Source organism: Monopterus albus, unplaced genomic scaffold (genome assembly GCF_001952655.1).
Source record: "Monopterus albus unplaced genomic scaffold, M_albus_1.0 scaffold307.1, whole genome shotgun sequence".
Taxonomy (NCBI): domain Eukaryota; kingdom Metazoa; phylum Chordata; class Actinopteri; order Synbranchiformes; family Synbranchidae; genus Monopterus; species Monopterus albus.
The window spans coordinates 156,355-174,911 of record NW_018128187.1 but is presented as its reverse complement, the minus strand read 5'-3'; the positions used below and the strand labels follow the sequence as shown (position 1 = coordinate 174,911).

General features: G+C 40.9%; 1 protein-coding gene across 1 annotated transcript in view; it reads left to right on the top strand.

Annotated features, from left to right (window-relative positions):
• The window catches only part of nbas (NBAS subunit of NRZ tethering complex), a 143,625-nt gene extending 132,963 nt beyond the window's left edge, over positions 1–10,662 (top strand). Inside the window, exons 52-53 of the mRNA XM_020623650.1 lie at positions 950–1,084; positions 9,529–10,662. Of these exons, the coding sequence (XP_020479306.1) occupies positions 950–1,084; positions 9,529–9,804 (411 nt within the window). The 3' untranslated portion in view covers positions 9,805–10,662. The remainder of the gene's footprint in view (positions 1–949; positions 1,085–9,528) is intronic.
• The last annotated feature ends 7,895 nt before the right edge of the window (positions 10,663–18,557 follow it).

Genomic DNA, 18,557 nt, shown 5'->3' with positions numbered 1-18,557 from the left:
TTGTTTATGAATGAGTGTAGTCTTCTTTTTTTTTTGTTTTTTACAGCATCACAGTAAAATAATTTAGTCTGGAAGTCAAAGATTTAGGTCTTAAGATAAATCTAAAGTGAAAACAATACACTGACATGAAATCTGGCTTTGCTACGTTCTCAGTTCATCCCATACTCTGTACAGTATGTTACAGAATCACCACTGTCATCTAGCATATGGGACTAAGCTTGTTTGGAGTCAGTGTAACCTCACTGTGGTGGCACCGTTTTGGCCCATATCTTAATGCAGGAGCCTAAACCCATTAAGCATGTAACCCACAGCAATGTGTTAGCAACAGCTCAGTGCTTTTTGCAATGTGCTATAGGCACTAGCTGCTCTTTGATATCTGATGGCCCCTAATGCTATTCATGCCCTGCTGAGCACCATGAAAGTGGTAAGCCTAATGCCATTCTGTATGTCTAGCGCCAGCTGACTGTGATATTAGTTTAGTGTTAATGCTATTCAGTGTGAATAGGCTAGTGTCTGCCTGGCTGTCTAATATTAGTGTGGGAAGGGGATAGGAGGTGGAGAAGAACAGCTTTAATTTGAATCTGCTGGAATGAAACTGCCAGAGCATGGGGGAGTCAGATTGGATTGTGATATCCATATATTACTGGATGGGACTACAACAGGACTGTGTGTGTCTGGTGTGTGCGTGTGTGTGAGGACCTTTTTAAAAGTATTATGTGTCTGCATGTCTGTACAGCATATACACATAGATTAACCTTCACTGGTTCTTGCCTACTCTCTCTCTCGGTCCCCTTTTCTTTTCCCTTCCTCTTTTTACTGTCTCATTACATTTTCCTATTTTCACCCCATTTTTGCTTTTATCTTTCTCCCCCCTTTCATCTCTTCATCCACACATCTATCTATTCATCCATCTACCCCTCCACCTCTCTCTCTCTCTCTCTCTCTCCAGTGTATCAGACACATAGCCACCCTGCTGCTCCAAAATCAGCCTAGCTTCCAGCAGCCTGCACTCAAACTGATGGCCGAAAGTGGTGATGAGCAACTTCTGCAGCTGACTCTGGATCAGATCAACAGCATGACAGCAGTAAGTGTCATTGTCACAGTCTACAGGTTCCACTTTGTGCAAAAACTAAGGCTCAGTTAATGATTAATTTTATTATTATCAGGTATCTCTTTATTTTTAATACCTGGTCATTTTAGTTATATTAATAGTGAAAAATGCATAACACAACTTCCTAGAGCCCCAAACCTTAACCCTGTCCTCATCCAACCAACAATAAGCAATCCAAGTTTTCACTTTACAAAAATAGGAAAAAAAAAGCAAAAACTCCTGACATCTAAGAAGTTGGTGCAGTTTTGAAATGTTTTATATGAATGTTTTGTATCAAACATTTCTCACACTGTATGAAAAGTGTGAGAAAGAACTTGTGAGGTGGAAACCAAACAATTCAAATGGGAAAGAAGAACACTGATGAAGATGTGAAGGGGAAGTCTTGTCTTTTTCCTGAAAAAAAAAAGAACCCAAAATGATAAAACTTAACTCTCCTCCAGTTTTGGGAAGCCACAGTCAGATAAGAGTGTAATCATTTAAGACTGTGTGGGCCTCACTCCGCTGTTTCCCAGTCAGATAAGCTGATGTCACAAAGTAGGCCTCTCAGACCCAGCAGGCCCTCTCTTTGTTCCCAGATCAGATAAGAGAAAGCCTCACTCTTAAGTGACAGAGTCCCCATTAAATGAAACATTAAAGCTCCTCTATCGAAACACCTGAGCAACACGCTGCTTTTATCGCTCAGAGAAAGGAGAGCAGAAATAAGGGAGACGGGGTATCGAAGGTGTTAAGACAGAAGATATGCAATTTAGATGTGGGAAGAGGAAATGAAATTGGGGAGGAATGGTTGTTGGAAGTGACAGGGAGAAATAGGACGGGAAGGGAAATTACAAAGACAGAGCAAATGCATGAAAATGTAAAGTAAGAAAGTGGCTGAGGTACAACGGGCCGAGCAGAGTGCACAGTCTGACTAAAGAGGGGTAAGACAAAAGATAAATCAGGGAGCGTTAGAGAGGAGTTATATGAACAGAGTAAGACAAGTAGCGTGTCACACTGCTCTGAGAAATAATCTTCCTCTCTACCACCTAAGAGCTGAATGAACAGGGCCGTGTTTGGAGCAGCACAGAACATTGTTCATCGGAAGATAACATCAACAGAGACAGAGAGAAATCGTCTTTCATCTAATACATCTGATAATGTGTTGGCTGGTGCCAGCTGTGGAGTTGTATGCCTGTGGTTGTAGGTGTATATTTGTCTGCCTTTGTGTGCTTTTATTCAGGTGAGGGAGAGATTTGTGAGTGTGTGCATTTGCCAAGGTTTGTTCGTACCAAGTCAAGAATAGTCTTTGTGGTTTCCATAGACTTTTTAAAGGATTTTTACTCAGTTTATATATACTGTTGTTACTGTGCTGTCCTTTGTTTTTGTCACAGGTTTTACTCCAACATACCAGGCAGAATTAACTTACGATAGAAAACTGTGTGACAAGTTTAATTACCTGCGTTCTCATGTCTGCAATAACGAGCCTGAGGTGGACTAAGTATATGAAAATGACGTGTGTAACAGGTGTCATAGATGCTGTGTGCATTGTTTTCCTCTGGATCAACCCCTCTTAAAACAGGAGAGATTAGTTTTTAATTAAAGTGATGATATAGAAAATCACTTGATACAGTAAGTAAATGAGAAAGTTATTTATTTGGTTACAGTGTGAGATAATGTGTTTTGATGTGTGTGCCATTTTTCTTCATATTTACTTTCTTGCTTTGCTCCTATGTCGTGGGTTAATAGGTATGCCACGTTAGAGACAACCACATTGGGCGCTGGGGGAAATGGAGTAGTGTAGATGAAAGTGAACGTGAGACAAAGCAGGTAATGTAGAAGAGGTTGTGTTGTTCTTAATGATGCAGGAAAATGCAGTACAGACAAGCAGACTTTTTACTAGGAAAAGAAACACATGTCATCTCTCCCCTCCCTTTTTCCGCCTTTTATTTTTTTTCCTCAAAGTCATTCGCTTATTCACAACCCATCACACCCATCATTTCTTCTGTGCCTGTCCTTCCTTTTCTGCTCTGCTCGTCCTAGTGAAGATGTATAGATGGGCTGAGGAGGAGCAGGGGGGAGCAGTGGAGCAGGGAGCCAGGAGTTAACTCCAGCCTGACTAATGGGAGACAGGGATAAGGGGCTGATAAGAGCTGCCCTGGCAATATGAATGAGCTGTCAGTGTACCGTGCAGCATAAATGCTATAGATCCTGCTGCATGCGTGCACAAACACACATGCTTACAGATTGCCCTATGAAAGGTTCTAGCAGCCAGCTGTTCTACCTGTTTGTCTTTAACTCTTTTACTGTTTTTAACTATAAATAACTGACCCTTCATCATAACTTCCCTCTCCCTTAGCTTTACTGTAGTAAGAACATTAGTTAGCTATACAGTACATGTTAACAGCCCCGTTGGCATTAGAGCAGATCCGGTTTCTTGCACTTTTTTTGTACTCTTGGTGTATTTACTTCTACTATCCAGTGTATCAGACCTGAGATGTCATGTTTTCTAAATTATGATTGGATACATGTTGGTTTGGGGAGGGGTTTATGAAGCGATGAGTTCATTAAACAACCCCTCCTCCTCTTACTTTTTTATTACCTGTTTTATTTGAATTTATAGGCGTGTGTACTTGACACATACAGTACACCTTGTTTATCTGCTCACTGGAGTGAAGATAACAGGCCTGTGTGTGTATTTGTGTTTGATTGAGTGATTATGTGTCTAATTGCTTGTCTGTGTGGCCTTGTTTACAACTTTTGTGCCATATTGGACCTGTTCATCTACAGTAGCTGTGTTTGCATACAACTCACTATGTTGATCCCTGATTTGCTCACTGTGTTTGTGTGTTTGCTCATGTGTGTCATAGGCCTCTCTTATTTTTATTTTTTGGCTACACAGCCTCTTCTTCTGTCAGTTTCAAACACGTCAAGTGCTAAGCAAGGAGTGTTCGGTATTGTGTGAGTGTGCACACAATTTGGTGCACCACCAAAGCCTCGAGACACTTGGGATGGAGGGATGGAAAGAACAGCCTCGGGAAGGAGAGAAAGGATGAAAGGAGGAGGAGGAAAGGAGATAGGTGTGTGGTGTCTGGCAATCCAAGGAAGCTTTATGATGTAAATGATAAAAGAAGCCTTGGCCATGCATTATGGATTAGGCACTGTGCATGTATGGTAATTCCAATTAAACTCTCATCCTGGTTTAGCTGAGGGAGTAAGGCAGGGTGGAGGAAGATGTAAACAGGAAATGAGAAATGTTCAGAGCAAGAACAGAAGACAAGGGCGTGGAAAATTGACCAGACCAATTGGGCAACATTTAGTTTAGAAGCCAGTGAAAACAAGCAGGATAGACAACCTTGGCTGTCTTTGGTAGGGCAAGACGCTAAGAGATGAGAAGGTAATAGCAAGAGCGAGAGGGCTGCTGGATATGTTATGACTGCAGTTTGATGTGTCAGTTTTCTTGCCACGCTGAGTGTTTGTTCGTTCACTCAACAGCAAATGCCAGTTGTGAGTGTAAGCGCACATGCACACACACACACACACACATGCTAGATAGAAAATGCCTCTTGTTTTCTCTTCACTGAAAAGACAGGCAAGGTGTTGTTTGAACCTTTAGAGAGGACTTAGATGGCTTTTAACCTGACACACACACACACGTCTGTGGACAAAAATACTTGCACCCCAGGACAGGTTTTCATGTTCCCCAAGCTGTTGACCTTTGAGAAAGGAAGGAAGGTATGATGGATATATTCCCTCCTCAATCAGATACTGTTTGCTCTGAACTGTTTGTAAAAGCGAGGTAAGGCCAGACTACATGGGAAAGTCAGAGGAAGAGAATGAGGGGTGAAAGAGGGAGAAATCACAGGAGCATGGAGGAATATACTGTACCGGTTTGTAGGAGGTAGAGTAGATAGAAGGTTTGACTCTGAGGATGGCGTTGTAACTGCCTTTTACATGGAAAACCTGAGTTGTAACAGGCATCACACAGTCATTAACTTGAAAACAAAAAACAAGACAAGCCACATGCTTTGGGTGTCGTAAAACCACCGCACTTGTTACACCATGTTAATTAGTGAGCCGTAGAGGTGCTGGCAGAAGAGTTAGATACCTTTGGATAGAAACACGTTAGTTGTTTTCCTTTGAGCGCCATCTCTTTGCCAAGATAATCTTATCATCTTCTGGAAGTAGCTGCATCTTTAATGGACAGATACAGTATGAGAGTGGCAGTGATCTTTTTTGTCTAACTCTGTGTTAAATTATTCTTTTAATCACGTCACCAGTAAATAACTTAGACAACAGAAGTCTGCAGAACGATACTATGATATGATCGTATTGTCGTGATGTTGTTCAACTGAAAATTGCTAAATGAAAATATTGAATGATCACCCATCCCCATCATATTTTCATGTGTTTTCACAGTATTAAGAAGTATAAATGAATTATTCATAATTATTGTCTTAGAATAATATATTTTAAGTAGCTGTAGGGGAAAAGCATATGAGGAGTGAGTGTCTGTCATATGCTGCATACTTGCAGTAGGTGTGAACCTTAGACGAACAGCGGTGTCTGAAGCGTGGCAGAACTGTTCATGCTGTATGAAGGACATAAAGTTATCTGCTCCACTGTGATATCAAGATTCCCCTCCATCCTTCCATCTCCCTGCTGCTCCCTCACATCTGTTTTCAGCTCGACTGTCAATCCAGCTGACTCTAAGACTCAAATCTGCTGTTTCTCTTGACACCTTCAAACAGTAATAGCCTTGGAGGTGTGTGTGTGTGTGGTAGTGTGCATGGAGGACCAGGCCAATGTTTGAGTGATGTTCTGTGCTTTTCTCTCTTCCATAATTGACCAGGGAATACAGGAAAGACAGAATGTGTGTATATTTCCAGTAGTGAGCATTCCTGTGCGCCTGTTCTTCCATAAATTGGTCACATGCAGTAAACGGCGGCGAGAGTGAATCCTTGCCCGGCATCACAGTGTGTGATCATTTATGTATTTTGCTTTCTAATCTGGTCTCCTCTGCATGTGTATCATCTGAAGCATCCACACCAGTGGCACCTGCATTTCCCCTCCCTGATGGCACAAATTTCAAATCAGAGTGACATAGATATATTCTTATTTTTGGACACCATGTGGTAGAGCGGTCTTCATGTGTGTGTCAGGCAGAGCCATGTGGAGTCTGTAGGTGTGAGCCCTCATTACAACCAAACACATCTTAGGTTCTAGTATGTCAGGTTGAATTTATTTGTACAGCCACATTCATTCACATTTAGAGCCTCAAACAGCACCACAAGGCCACAGGTAAAGCAGAAATATTTAAAAAATCATTTTTGTTTATTACATTTTGAGTCTAGGACTCTAGGGATGACAATGTCAGTCTGTCAGCTGGTCAGTCCAACACCACCACTGTGATCCAGACTGAAATATTTCAGCAACTACTGGATGGTTACAGACACTCATAGTGTGAATCCTAATGACACTGGTGATACCCAGACTTTACCTTAAGGAAGATTTCTGCAGCCCAAATACCGAACTGTGCATACATACAGGGAGCCTTTATATGCCATCTTGGTTGCTGTTTACTTTCCTCCACCCAGCAACAGCATATGACATGCACTTTGCTGTCACGGTAAATATTATACCTGCTAAATATCAGTACGTCAACATCATAACTGTGCCTCATGAAGTTGCTAGCAAGTCTGTAAACTCTTGGTGTTGTAGTTTTCATCATCACATCTGTCATAAGCAATAGAGGAGCAGGAAATAATCTGGTAAGCTGTCAGTGCTGGTGAACAGAAGTCTGACAGGGCAATAAATAAATATACTAATCCCCAGGTTAGCCAACCTTATTTGGAAGAGACAACTTAGGCAAACAGTGCTCAAACTGTCTGTTGTAAACATCAAACCCCAACCAACTGTATTTGCTGTTTTTTCATTACATGACTGGTTGAGTTGAGCTCAGATCTTTATTGTCCCTTGAGGGGAAATTTGATTTGCACTAGCGGACGAGGAAAACATGAGCACATAAAAGAACAAGGGCCATTGATCACAACAATAACTGTAAAAACAACCAAAAATAAAATGTAAATGTTCCTTTAAAATATCCGATATAGTGCATATAATAGTAAAGTGCCGATGAATAGTGCAGACAGGGCCTAATCCAAATAGAGAAAAACCACAGTAAACTGCTGATGTCAAGACTTATTACATGCCCCAATTGCACTAGGAACACAAGAGAACCCGTATCTGCTGCATTTTACCCTGGGGGACCGATATCTCCGCCCAGAGGGTAAGAGAATAAATTCCTCCAGTAGATGATGGTCAGTGCTGGACAGGGTTGACCGTGCTTTTCTCAAAGCTTGTCTGCCAGAGAAAGCTGTTATTTTGCTGGCTGCTTAACCACCTTAGAAATAGTTTTTCACAATAAAGTCTCCATACCAAGAGATTATACAGAAAGATAAAATAGCCTCGATAAAAGACATAAAATAAAATCATCCAATGTCTCTGCAGACTCAATTTGTTGTCAGTTGTTGTTCCCATGTACATTAAACTGGCCCATGATCATCCTCTCCATCTTGGAACAGACCAATTAGAACGTGTTGCCCGCGATCTTCAGGAGATGCTTGTCATTGTAACAACTCTGTATAGGGAACATACAATAATGGGGACAGGACACACCCCTGGGGTGAACCTGTGGATAACAGCCACTTCTGAGAAAGAGCACCATTAACCCTAGCTGGAGCACTTGCATTTGGTTTTGGCTCAAAATAAATCTGGAAACTGTTGGCTTGTTTGCAGCATCTCTAATCATCTAACAGTTTTCTTGTCTCATCTGACTTTATTGTTGTTCTCTCACTGTGTTCCCACATCTCAGGAGATTCTTTTTTTGAGTAGTGTTATCACAGCTGATAGGAATGATAAATAGGTTTGAAATAAGTTTGAGAAATGTGCATTGCTCACTCCTTCACCTGTGAAGTTTGAGATCATCTTTGTAGGTTACCGAGCTTCAAAGCGGGTCAGTGTTCACTGCACTTCCACAAATCCCCATGAAGAATATTTGTTCTTCTCTGATGAGGCTCAAAAATCAAAAAGCTCCAAACTGGCATCTTGCGTTGAAATGCCTTTCTTTAGTCCTAGTCCATCTGTCTTTCGCTGTCATACGCTTTCCAAACTCCTAGGCCTCCCTGTCCCTCTTGTCTTTCCTTCCCTTAATTCTCATTATAACCGGATGACCTCCTCATCCACCTCTGCCTCAAGATTAAAAACATCTCTCTCTGTGACCCTCTTTCCCCAGCTTGTCATGAGTCATCTGATCCTAGCTCTCACTGTAAGAGAGAAATTAAATTATTAGTCATGCATGTCATATGCATTTCTATAACTGTTACAGCATATCAATCACCTGGCTGTCTTTTTCCTGTACCAAAGCAACAAAATTGTATTTCAGTGTGTTAATGTATTCAAATCCAGAATATTTTTACAGAAACAATCATGACGCATGGTGATAATGTTGTTTTTGACATCTGCTTCATTACTACAGTGTGATTTCATAAAGGGAGAGTGTCATTGTCAGTGACAGCAGCTCAGTGTCTCCCAACTCTCATGTGAGATGTTTACGATCACTAATCATCACATGAGTGAAGTGATCATTTTTAAAGGGTTTTAAGTTTTTATGGATGAGTCATCCTTTGAGGGAAGAAGAAGGGAACAAAGCCGGCACAGAGATGAGAGATATTAGAGGTGAGGGAGAGAAATTCATCCACAACTGCTCCTCTTCTCTACTACAGAAGAGGAGATATGAGCTCCACATTTATAATTGATCTGCTTCAGCTCCAGAAATACCCTGACAGGGACTGACTGTTGTCTGTGTGTGTGTACCTAAAGGCGTGTATAGTTGAGCAAGTGCAAGTTTAATAATAGAGACAGCAAACAGGTGAGAGGGTGCAGAGGAGGTAGAACGAGTTGCAGAAGAAAGCAGAGGGATGGTCACCCCAGCGGCACTTAGCAGTTTGAAATTGCATGCCATTCACTGATGTAAATTGATGTGTATGTGAAGAAATGTGCCACTGGAATGGTGGTCGACACAGGGTATGACCTAACACTCTGACCCTAATCAGGTTTCCTCAAGCATTTCATGCACTAATGACACACAGACTCAACACTACCACTGTTGCAGCATGAAGCTACAATGGCCACTGGGTCTGCAGACCACTGCGGCTGGTAAATCTCCAGTTTTAACCAGTAGATGTTACAGGACAAGTACATGCATAGGTTGGGGGTTTCCCTGCCTTTTGTTGACTGGCTGCATATTCAATTTCTGTCTTTTTTTTCAATTTCTGAGGTTCCAGGGATGAAAAAAGCAATAACACTTGAAAGAGAAAGTAAGTTTCTCCTGACTCTGTCACCACACGCGCTTACACTCTGTCCCTCCTCACTTTTCCCTCCAGGAGACAGCTTCCTCCTGTGATACAGAGCTCCTCTCATTGCTCCTGGATGCTGGACTCCTGGTGGGCTGTGTCTCCTCAGCTCTGTACCCCTCCCTCAGCTCCCACATGCTGTCGCACCAGGAGGACGGAGGCTGGGACGTGGAGAAAGCTGCGGCGGAGCTGACAGCGGCAGGCCACAGGCCCGAGGCGGGCTCCCTGCTGCTGGCTTACCGTGGAACACACCAGGGCCAGTTCACCTTCAATTCCGCCCTGGCCGTTCTCAGGAAGTGGCTGTGAAGGGAAGAGAGAGAGGGTGAAATAAGATTTGAAGGAAAAAATAACAGAGAGGACACAGTTTGGACTGCAGCCACGCACCACGGTGATAAAGCGGCTTTAGGGAAGGAGAACACGAAGATGTTGAGAGAGAAATGGATTGAGATCTGAAGAAATTAGCATGAGGTGAGAATTGAAGCAGTATCAGGCCATACCTTTGCATTTTGTTCTGTAATTGGTTTTCAGGTCCATCAACCAACGACAACAGCAGCCGTAGTGTGCGCCTTCAAGCTCCAAGAGCGGCTACCTTTAACAGTGAATCATCTGCTCAATTAGAAACACACACACACATAAATACACAAACCTCTGCCGTCTCTCAGTCATGAATGAATGTTCAGATTGAGGGCTAATCAGGAAATACACTCACTGCTTGCATTTATTCGTGTGTGGATGTGTGCGCGTGTGTGCTGTGTCCTATTGTGTGGTAAAGTAATTGAGCAGTAGCGGGGAAGCAGTGGGTGGATATTAGCCTATTGTTCCGTGACAGGTTTGCCTCTTTGACGTCCCATCGTTAAACACTCTGCCTCTGCTCCATTGTTTTCCCCCTAATAATGTCTAATTAAATCCTTCTAAACAAATTAGCACAGCAGCTGCCCTGCACCATGTGTGCGTTTGTGTAGATGCGCAAATAGTGTATACCAACACCCTAGTGATGTCATGTAGAGCTAATGATGATGAGGACTAAACCTGTGTTTACCTACACAGGGATCCTGTAAGCATGGTGTGCTTCTCTTTATATAATACAGGAGTACCACCTTTCAGAGCTCAAATAAAGATGACATTTAATGACTCACCGTTTGTGTTTTCATCCATTTCTTTCTTTATAATAGTGCTGGAGGAAATGTGCACAACTCTAACATTACAATTTATGCAAACTTTTCATTAGATGTCTTTAAATCTTTGAGTGTATTTTAACAGTTTTGTTGACCCTGTTAACATGTCTCTCTCTCTTTAGCTACACACACACACACACACACACACACACACACACACACACACACACATTATTATTTTTTTATTTCTGTGTTCAATGAAACTAATATAGCGTTGCTGTAGTGGGTCTCCAGAGCACTCTGTGTTTTCTAGTATGTGCACAGAAACCAAACCCGCTCTTTCAAAGTAAAGCACCACTTTAATGAACGGTACGAAGGAACACGATTTGGGAGGTGGTTAAAAAACATCAAAAAGATCAGCTTTTCTCACTCACACAACCATCTGAGTGGATAAACTTTATTCTACAGCACTTGACCTCTGACTGGTGTCATGCAGATTTAATGTAATAAAGAAATAAGCCCTTCAAACTTGGTTCCAAATTTTTGTTTAAAATCAAATATTGACAGATAAATAACTAACAACATTAATGTCAGGACTAGATGTCCAAGCTGCAGTTACAGTTTGTTTAGATTAACATCTAAAACTCTGCTAATATGCTTCATCCCAACTGTGTGGGTGTGGTTCATCGTATCTGATTGCAGTGATTTGAGTGACCTGGCAGCATAAGTCATTAGATTTACTCATTGTGCCATAGTTAATTATCCAGTAGCTGTCACTGTACCTGATGGCTGCTGAACTGTGGCACCAGTGGCTTCAAGGCCCATTTAAATCTGCAGTAATAAGCAAATCCCGTTTCCACTGTTTAACTTTCTCCTGATGTAGTTAATCCTTTCAGTTCTGCCACCTCCAAAAACTAAATAAGTTAATTCCTATAAATTCCCCCATGAGTAAGTTTCTATTAAATATGTTTTGTTTGAGCGCCACATATCTTGTTGCTCCATGAGTGAACGGTGGTATTTGCCTGCCTATCCCCTCTTATCATTTGCAATACTTTTAAGCCAGCCAAAAATAAGACTATACATTATTTCAACATTGTGAAATATTTGACAGTAATTCCACTTGGCAGGCAACATTTAAAACAGCTCCCGGAGTAGAGTAGCTCATACCCCTGACAGGACATAAATTGAATAAAGGGCCGTGGCTCGGAGGTATTTACCCTGACATCAATACTGCAGTGTTTTAAGCCTATTCATAAGAGATGGGCCTGAAATGGGTGTGTGTTCTATATATCAAACAAGAGAGTAATGAATTTTCCACCTGTGGAAGAAATAGAGGAAAATGAGACAATGCTTGTGTCAGAGATGGACCACATGAAAATATAGTCGGACACAAAGCTATCAAATGGGCTTTTTACAGGCCTGGGTGCATTATGGAAGCGTCAACATATACCACAAGAGGAAATAGTACTTTTGAGAGTAATGGGTCAATTTCACAGGCGTCCAGTCTTTCACTCTTGGCTCTGCCATTTAGTGCTATTCTAAACCAATGTTATAAAGATGATGGGGCTTTGGGGCTTTGGGGCTTAGGAAAGTGCACCAATGTTCATTCTCTTGCATCAGATAGTGTCTATCAGTGCTACAAAATGAACTAATTGGACTCACATAGTATTTGAACCAGGTTTTTTTTTGATACCTTGAGCTACAGCAGGAGTCCGCTTTTAGCCCTGGCCAGCATGAAATCAGCTCTGTGCTAACCTAACAGGATTACATGAATCTTAATTGTCATCAGTCCTGAAATCCTCCTGAATCAGTGCTACCAGGCACATATCTGTGAGCTTTAACACTGTAGCAAAGTTGAATGACTTTGATAATGTTTGAGGATAAACCACTGCCAGGCTAACATTCAGCCAAAACTACTTGACAGTTAATGCTACTTAGAGTAATTATACATCTGTCAGCAGCACTGAGAGCAGTCATTTACTGCAGGTAACTCAAAGTAACAGAAAATATGTAGAGAACTCTGGATGATGAGGGGGGAGGCTGATGGAACATTAAGACAGCCTCGGATTTACATATTTATAAACAGAGATAGATTAGAATATATTTTTAAAAAATTAAAAGACACAACGAACAAAGGCAATGGGACAGGGGTGGATGAGGACCAAGTGGATTAGCTCTGCAGTGTTGTGTTTGGCACTGTCTTTTGACCTGTCTTGATTAGCAGAGCCGACCCCCATAAACCCCCCGGGAGCACTCGTGTGCTTGTTTGCTTAAAATACTCTCAAACACACACATCTGAAATGCCAAACAGCCTCTCAGTGTCCACACAGCTACTGCATCTTTCAGCAAGGATACAAGGTAAAATATAATTAAATATACATTTTGTTACTTCCTTTTTTTCACTGTAAAAACTGCAACTTATATTCTTTGGCATGAATAGTTATATGTTGTTAGAACATAGAAACAAAATATCAGTGATTCAGGGAAAAATTTTGTTGTGCCAAGAAGGTTTTCTTTTTGGTCAAAATGAAAATGATGAAAGCCATGATGAAGAAAGGTCTCCATGTCAGACACATCCTGCAGCATTATTATGCAAAGCACTTAAGTTTGTGGGATTGTTTTGAGGACAAACAATCAAAACTGCTAGCATAAGCAACACAAATCATTGTCCTAGAGCAAACTATTTAAAAAAAACAAATAACTTTTTGATGCAGATTGTAGGTTTTATAGTTATCTCAACTTTGTGTAAATGGTTTTGATAGTGTAGAGTTATATTTTACTCAAAGTTTGAGTATGTCAACAAAAGTAAAAATTCCAAGTTGGATAAACTCAAAGCCTAAACTTCAGTAAGTTTCATTGGGTAACTCAAAAAGTTACTGGTTTGTTGCCATGAAATTTTTGGGTTTTCTCAATGTTTTCTTTTGCACCATTTGATTAGTTTATGTTTGTTTTTGCCACTTCTAACTCAGTTTACACTGTTCCCTCATCTTTACAGCTATTAAGATCAATATTTTTACATGAATAACTGATCGAATGGCTGTGTAGTGTAAAGGGGACATGACGATGAACCCGTTGTGTTGTTACCTCCCAGCGCTTCAAGGCCTTTTAGCTCATTCACTCTAAAAATAAAAAAAAAGCTGCAACTTTTACAAGGTTTCCAAGTTTAGACAGGAATTCTGCCAACTTGTTCACCTAATTACAATTAAATTCTTGTTTCAATGCCATGTATTTCTACTTTTAACAACCACAGATATTCTTGTTGAATAAACACACAATACTTGCTTCAGTGAGATAAAACTTTCCTTTATAAATAAAGGAACAGTGCTGTTGTAAGGCTCAATAAATAAGCATAAATAAAGACCACACAACTGAAAGTTAGTTGAAACCTTGTTCATTCCACAGCATCACATGCTGGTAAATATGAGTTAAGGGTTTTCCTCTATAAATAACGTCTGGTCTCAAGCATAACAGATGTATTGTGCTTGAGACCAGACTTACATTTTTGTGTTTTATCTCAATGAAGAAAGAATTATGTGTTTATTCAACAAGAATATCTGTGGTTGTTGAAAGTAGAAATGCATTGCTTTGAAACAAGAACTGAATTGTTAGCTAGCCTCACAGGAATATAATTAGGTGAACAAGAAGATTCAAGCTGGCGGAACTTGTGTCTAAACTTGTAAACTTATGTAAAGTCAACAAAAATTGTCAAAAGTTGGGAAAACTATAAATTTATTGTATCGTGTTGCCTTGATAATTTGCTGTTTTTCCGCTTTTTTTTTTTCTTCATTGTTTTTGTTTTCTAGCCTGTAACTTCATGCCTTTTGCTTCACTTCTTGTTGTTTTCAGTCACAGCAGGCAGCCGTTTTTAATGAAACATCTCCCAAACCTTGCTCCACTCTACCTACCCAGCACCATATGGCTGCATATGGCAGTTAGTCACTGGCTGCTGAACATAGTGACGCAGTTTTTCCAGGAATCTGCCAGGTGGATAAAATCATGACAAGCCTATAAATGCAAATGTTGCTTCATAGCTATTGCATGTGTAAACAAGCTAGCTAATACATTCACCATATCAATGTAAAGGGCAATAATATGTCAGTGCGGTGTTTACAGCCTATATTCCCTGCCCATAAGCAGCCAAAGACTGTTATCGCTGGTTCAGCCTAGCTAATTTCACCATGATATTTGTTAGCCAGGTTTCTTGTTACTGTGATGTTCCTTTCTCTGCTGCTCACAGCTGTTGTTTCAGTGTCCAACTGGCCCGCTTCCATCCCTCCACCACCAGATTTGATCAGAGCTCAGTGTTCTACAGGTTTTCTCAGGCACTAATGTCTAGATTTCATCATGGTAGTGGATGATCTGAAATTCTATGGTCTTTACAAGTATGTTTTGGTGGTCTAAGAGTTTGCCTCTCTCATATTAGCCTTGCCCACTTTCATTTTGAACCATAACACCTTGTAAATCTTTAAAATTTTTGAATCCATTCTTTTTTTTTTTCTCAGAAAATTCATCAACTCTAATATTATTCATGCTTTAAAGAACCCTTAAAAAGAAGATGCTGACAAGGCTATGCTGAGGATTAAAGGGCTGCTACCCATATGGTCATCAGCCTTCTAACTCCCATTCAGCCCGCACCAGCCTCTCATAATCACCTGAAATATAATTGACCTGTTATTGACTTTCACCTTGATTTAGCATTCGAGTGAGACCTCTTCACTGGGACATTTATCATTGACATAAATAGTGTTTACCATGAGCTACACACACAGAGATGCTCCAAAAAATTGGGAAGAAATTCTCATGTTTACAGATTTTCATTGTACTCTTAACATTCACAATGGCAGAATTCATTTACTGTAATATTAATTCTAAAACTTACAGGGTTTAAGTTACACCTGCTAAAAGGTGACAAATAGAGTTAGGGTGACTTTTTTTTTATGTACCATTTCAATAATTGCTCTCAAGAAATGACACTGCAGTCAGTCTGGGGCTCTTTTCATGCTTGTGCACACAGACATACAGCAAGCATCTCTGGGAAATGTTGTCTAAGGTGTACCTCCCCTACTGTTGGGGTTTGGTAAACACAGCACCACAGTCTGTCACCTGTCACAGTCCTTTTTGCCTTTTTAATCTGTCAGACAAAGCTCTGAGTGCAGGCGGCCTAAACCATCATCATAATAAACCCAGAAGGTGAGAGATAGGGGCGGAGAGGAGGAAAAGAATTTGTGTTCCTGACGTGGGGAAGTTGAATGAGACTAGATCTTACAAACTCTCTCTTCTGCTGAAGAGAGGTTATCACTTTGAAACAAAGCATTTAACTTGCACCTACAAGTCCTCTGTAGAGCCTGCAGTGTGAGAGAAAGGGAAAAAGAAACACAAAAGGAGAGACCAGGCGTAAAAATTGTGTTTGCATTTCAGGAAATCCTTCACACACCTTTTCCCTTGTCACTAGATGAAATCCTGGGAAATCATTTGCCCTCGAAGGCCATGTTTGTTTCCTTTACCTCTCTATTTTTCTTCCACCCTGTCTTGCCTGTCTTTGACTGGCAACCTTGCCCTCTACAGACTGTCTGTCTAGCAATTCCTGTACTTGTAGTACTCTGGAATACACACATGCATGCATACAAACAAAGCCCTCCTAACAGACACTGTAGGAGTAAGACAGCTGTAATACTGAATGAGAATGGAAGAAAAATGAAGAAAGTGAGAGGTCAGCTAAGCAAATGGTATGGGAAATCAGTGAAGGTGAAAGATGATGAAGGCTAAAGAGACGAACAGCGAGCAGCCTAATAAAAGATCCTTGTGGAAGAGAGCACTGCAGGATTTGCATCATGTGGGAGGGCTTCAGTAAAACTGAATAACAGCAGGGGAGAGCAAGGACACTGATGCAGGCCTCAACCCTGATGCAAACGCTTTTAGCACTGCAGAAAAAAAAAGGTAGCAGCTGAAATATTGTTTTTACTGATATATAGATTCAAAAATAGTGCCTTTCACATTTTCACATTTTTCTGGAAATAATAGACATAAAGCAACTGCACCTCTATTAGAGAACAATCAGGAATTAGGTTGAGTGTTAGGCTCACATGATCTTTCTCCTTCTTTTTGTTTGGGAGGTACTGCAGTGGACAGGGGCTTATCAGTGAACTCAGAGGCCCAGGTGTGTAACAGGCACCCTGCAACATTTCCTTGTAAACAATTGTTTACATTTAACATTTTTCACCAAAATGTATTCTGTGAAGTCTTGAGATCTAACTTTTTGAATCAATTTCCTGATATAACCCTTTCTCACACTGGCACACATTATATTAGAAAGTGATCATAGCCGATTGCCAGTCATTCTCTTAACCTTTAGATTCTGGTCTGGAACTGATTTTTTCCATAGAGTTCATTTTGGTTAACAGCTTTATTCTGGGGGTTGTTTTTGTGTTGGCGCAGCTGATTAGCTAGTGACATGTGAGCGTTCCTTTTTGCAGACAGCAAGGAATCGCAAGTTGTGAATAAAAAATGTCTCTGGATTACAGAAATTGCTTGAAGTGATAAAATAGGGGGAAAGGTGAAGTTACGACATCATACAAATGTCCCTGTGCCTGAGAAAAGTGTATCTGTAAGCATCAAATGTTTCCATAGCAGCTGTTCTCTTACACTGAGGACTGCAAAAAAGTTGGTAACACATCAGCATCAACACCTTATCCTCTTCTACAGATGCACACACATTCAGGTCCTCCAAGCTGCTACTGAGTGCCGTATGTTTCCCAGACTGGCAGGTTGCTCAGCTGTTTAGCAGAGAGAAAGAAAGAGCTGGAGAGGAGGTAGAGAGCTGGTTTTAGACCTGGGACAGAACGGTGTGGGTGGAAGTGCAAAACCAGGGATCCAGAATGACTGGAAGATTGTTTATGCATGTATAAGGACAGAGTGAAGCCGAAAGCAAAGCAGGGGATGGAAGGAGAGAGGGAGAGGGGACATGAACGGAGCCGATCTGCCAAAGCAGCAAGACCATACAGTGTATATACTGTATAATAGCCTTGCTGTAAAAAAAAGTAAGTGTGCTATCCCTTTTAAAAACATACCAAAAGAAGGAGAAATGGAGGGAGAGAGAGGAGAGTCTGTGTAATACTTCTGATTAAATGGAGTAAAAGTTTCAGCAGCAGTGTGTGTTGTAGGACATGCAGCTACCTTTGTGCACACACATGTACAGAATGCGCCTGCGTGTGTACTCTACTCCCTCGTGTTCTGAATATCAATTGTATCTCTCTTCTGTGTGTATTTGTACTTGCTTCTCACTCCTTATCCTTTGCGTATGTGTTGTATTTAATGTCTCTTCTCCTGCAATCAGAGATTCATTGATGTTGCTCTTGATGGTTGAATGTAGCAAATTACCTACTTTGCCAGCAAGTGCTATCTTCTCTGCTCCCATGTTTGAGCTCTGCTACATCCTGACTCACCCTATAACACTACCAACATATACCTCTAAAGCACACATATCGCACACGTAGTCCTTTGCTAAATGTTTTGAGAGAGTAGGAGGGTTGAAGTCTTCATGTGTCACAGATCTCTACAGAGTATCTTAAATTCATTACGCTTATTTGTGTAGTGGGTGTTTTGTTTTTGACCTTCCTGACCTGGTCATTCTAGGAAAAGTGATTTACAATAATCAGTGAAATTTAGTTTCATACATGACAGCTGGACAGCTCCGTCTGACGCGACCAAAAGCTCCAGAACAGGTACTAAGTGGATGTGATGGTGAGAGTGATTTGTGTCCTGCTGTTCCATGATCAAAACTTTCAGTCTCAAGATTTTTACCTTTTCAATCCAAATGTCACACTTTTGCGGTCATTAATGCTTGTGTAGAACAGTTCCAAAGATACCAGATATGTCAGGCTGAATTTTGCTCATGAAACTGTCATAAACTGTCACCATATTTTCCTCTAAATTTTCAGGGCTTTA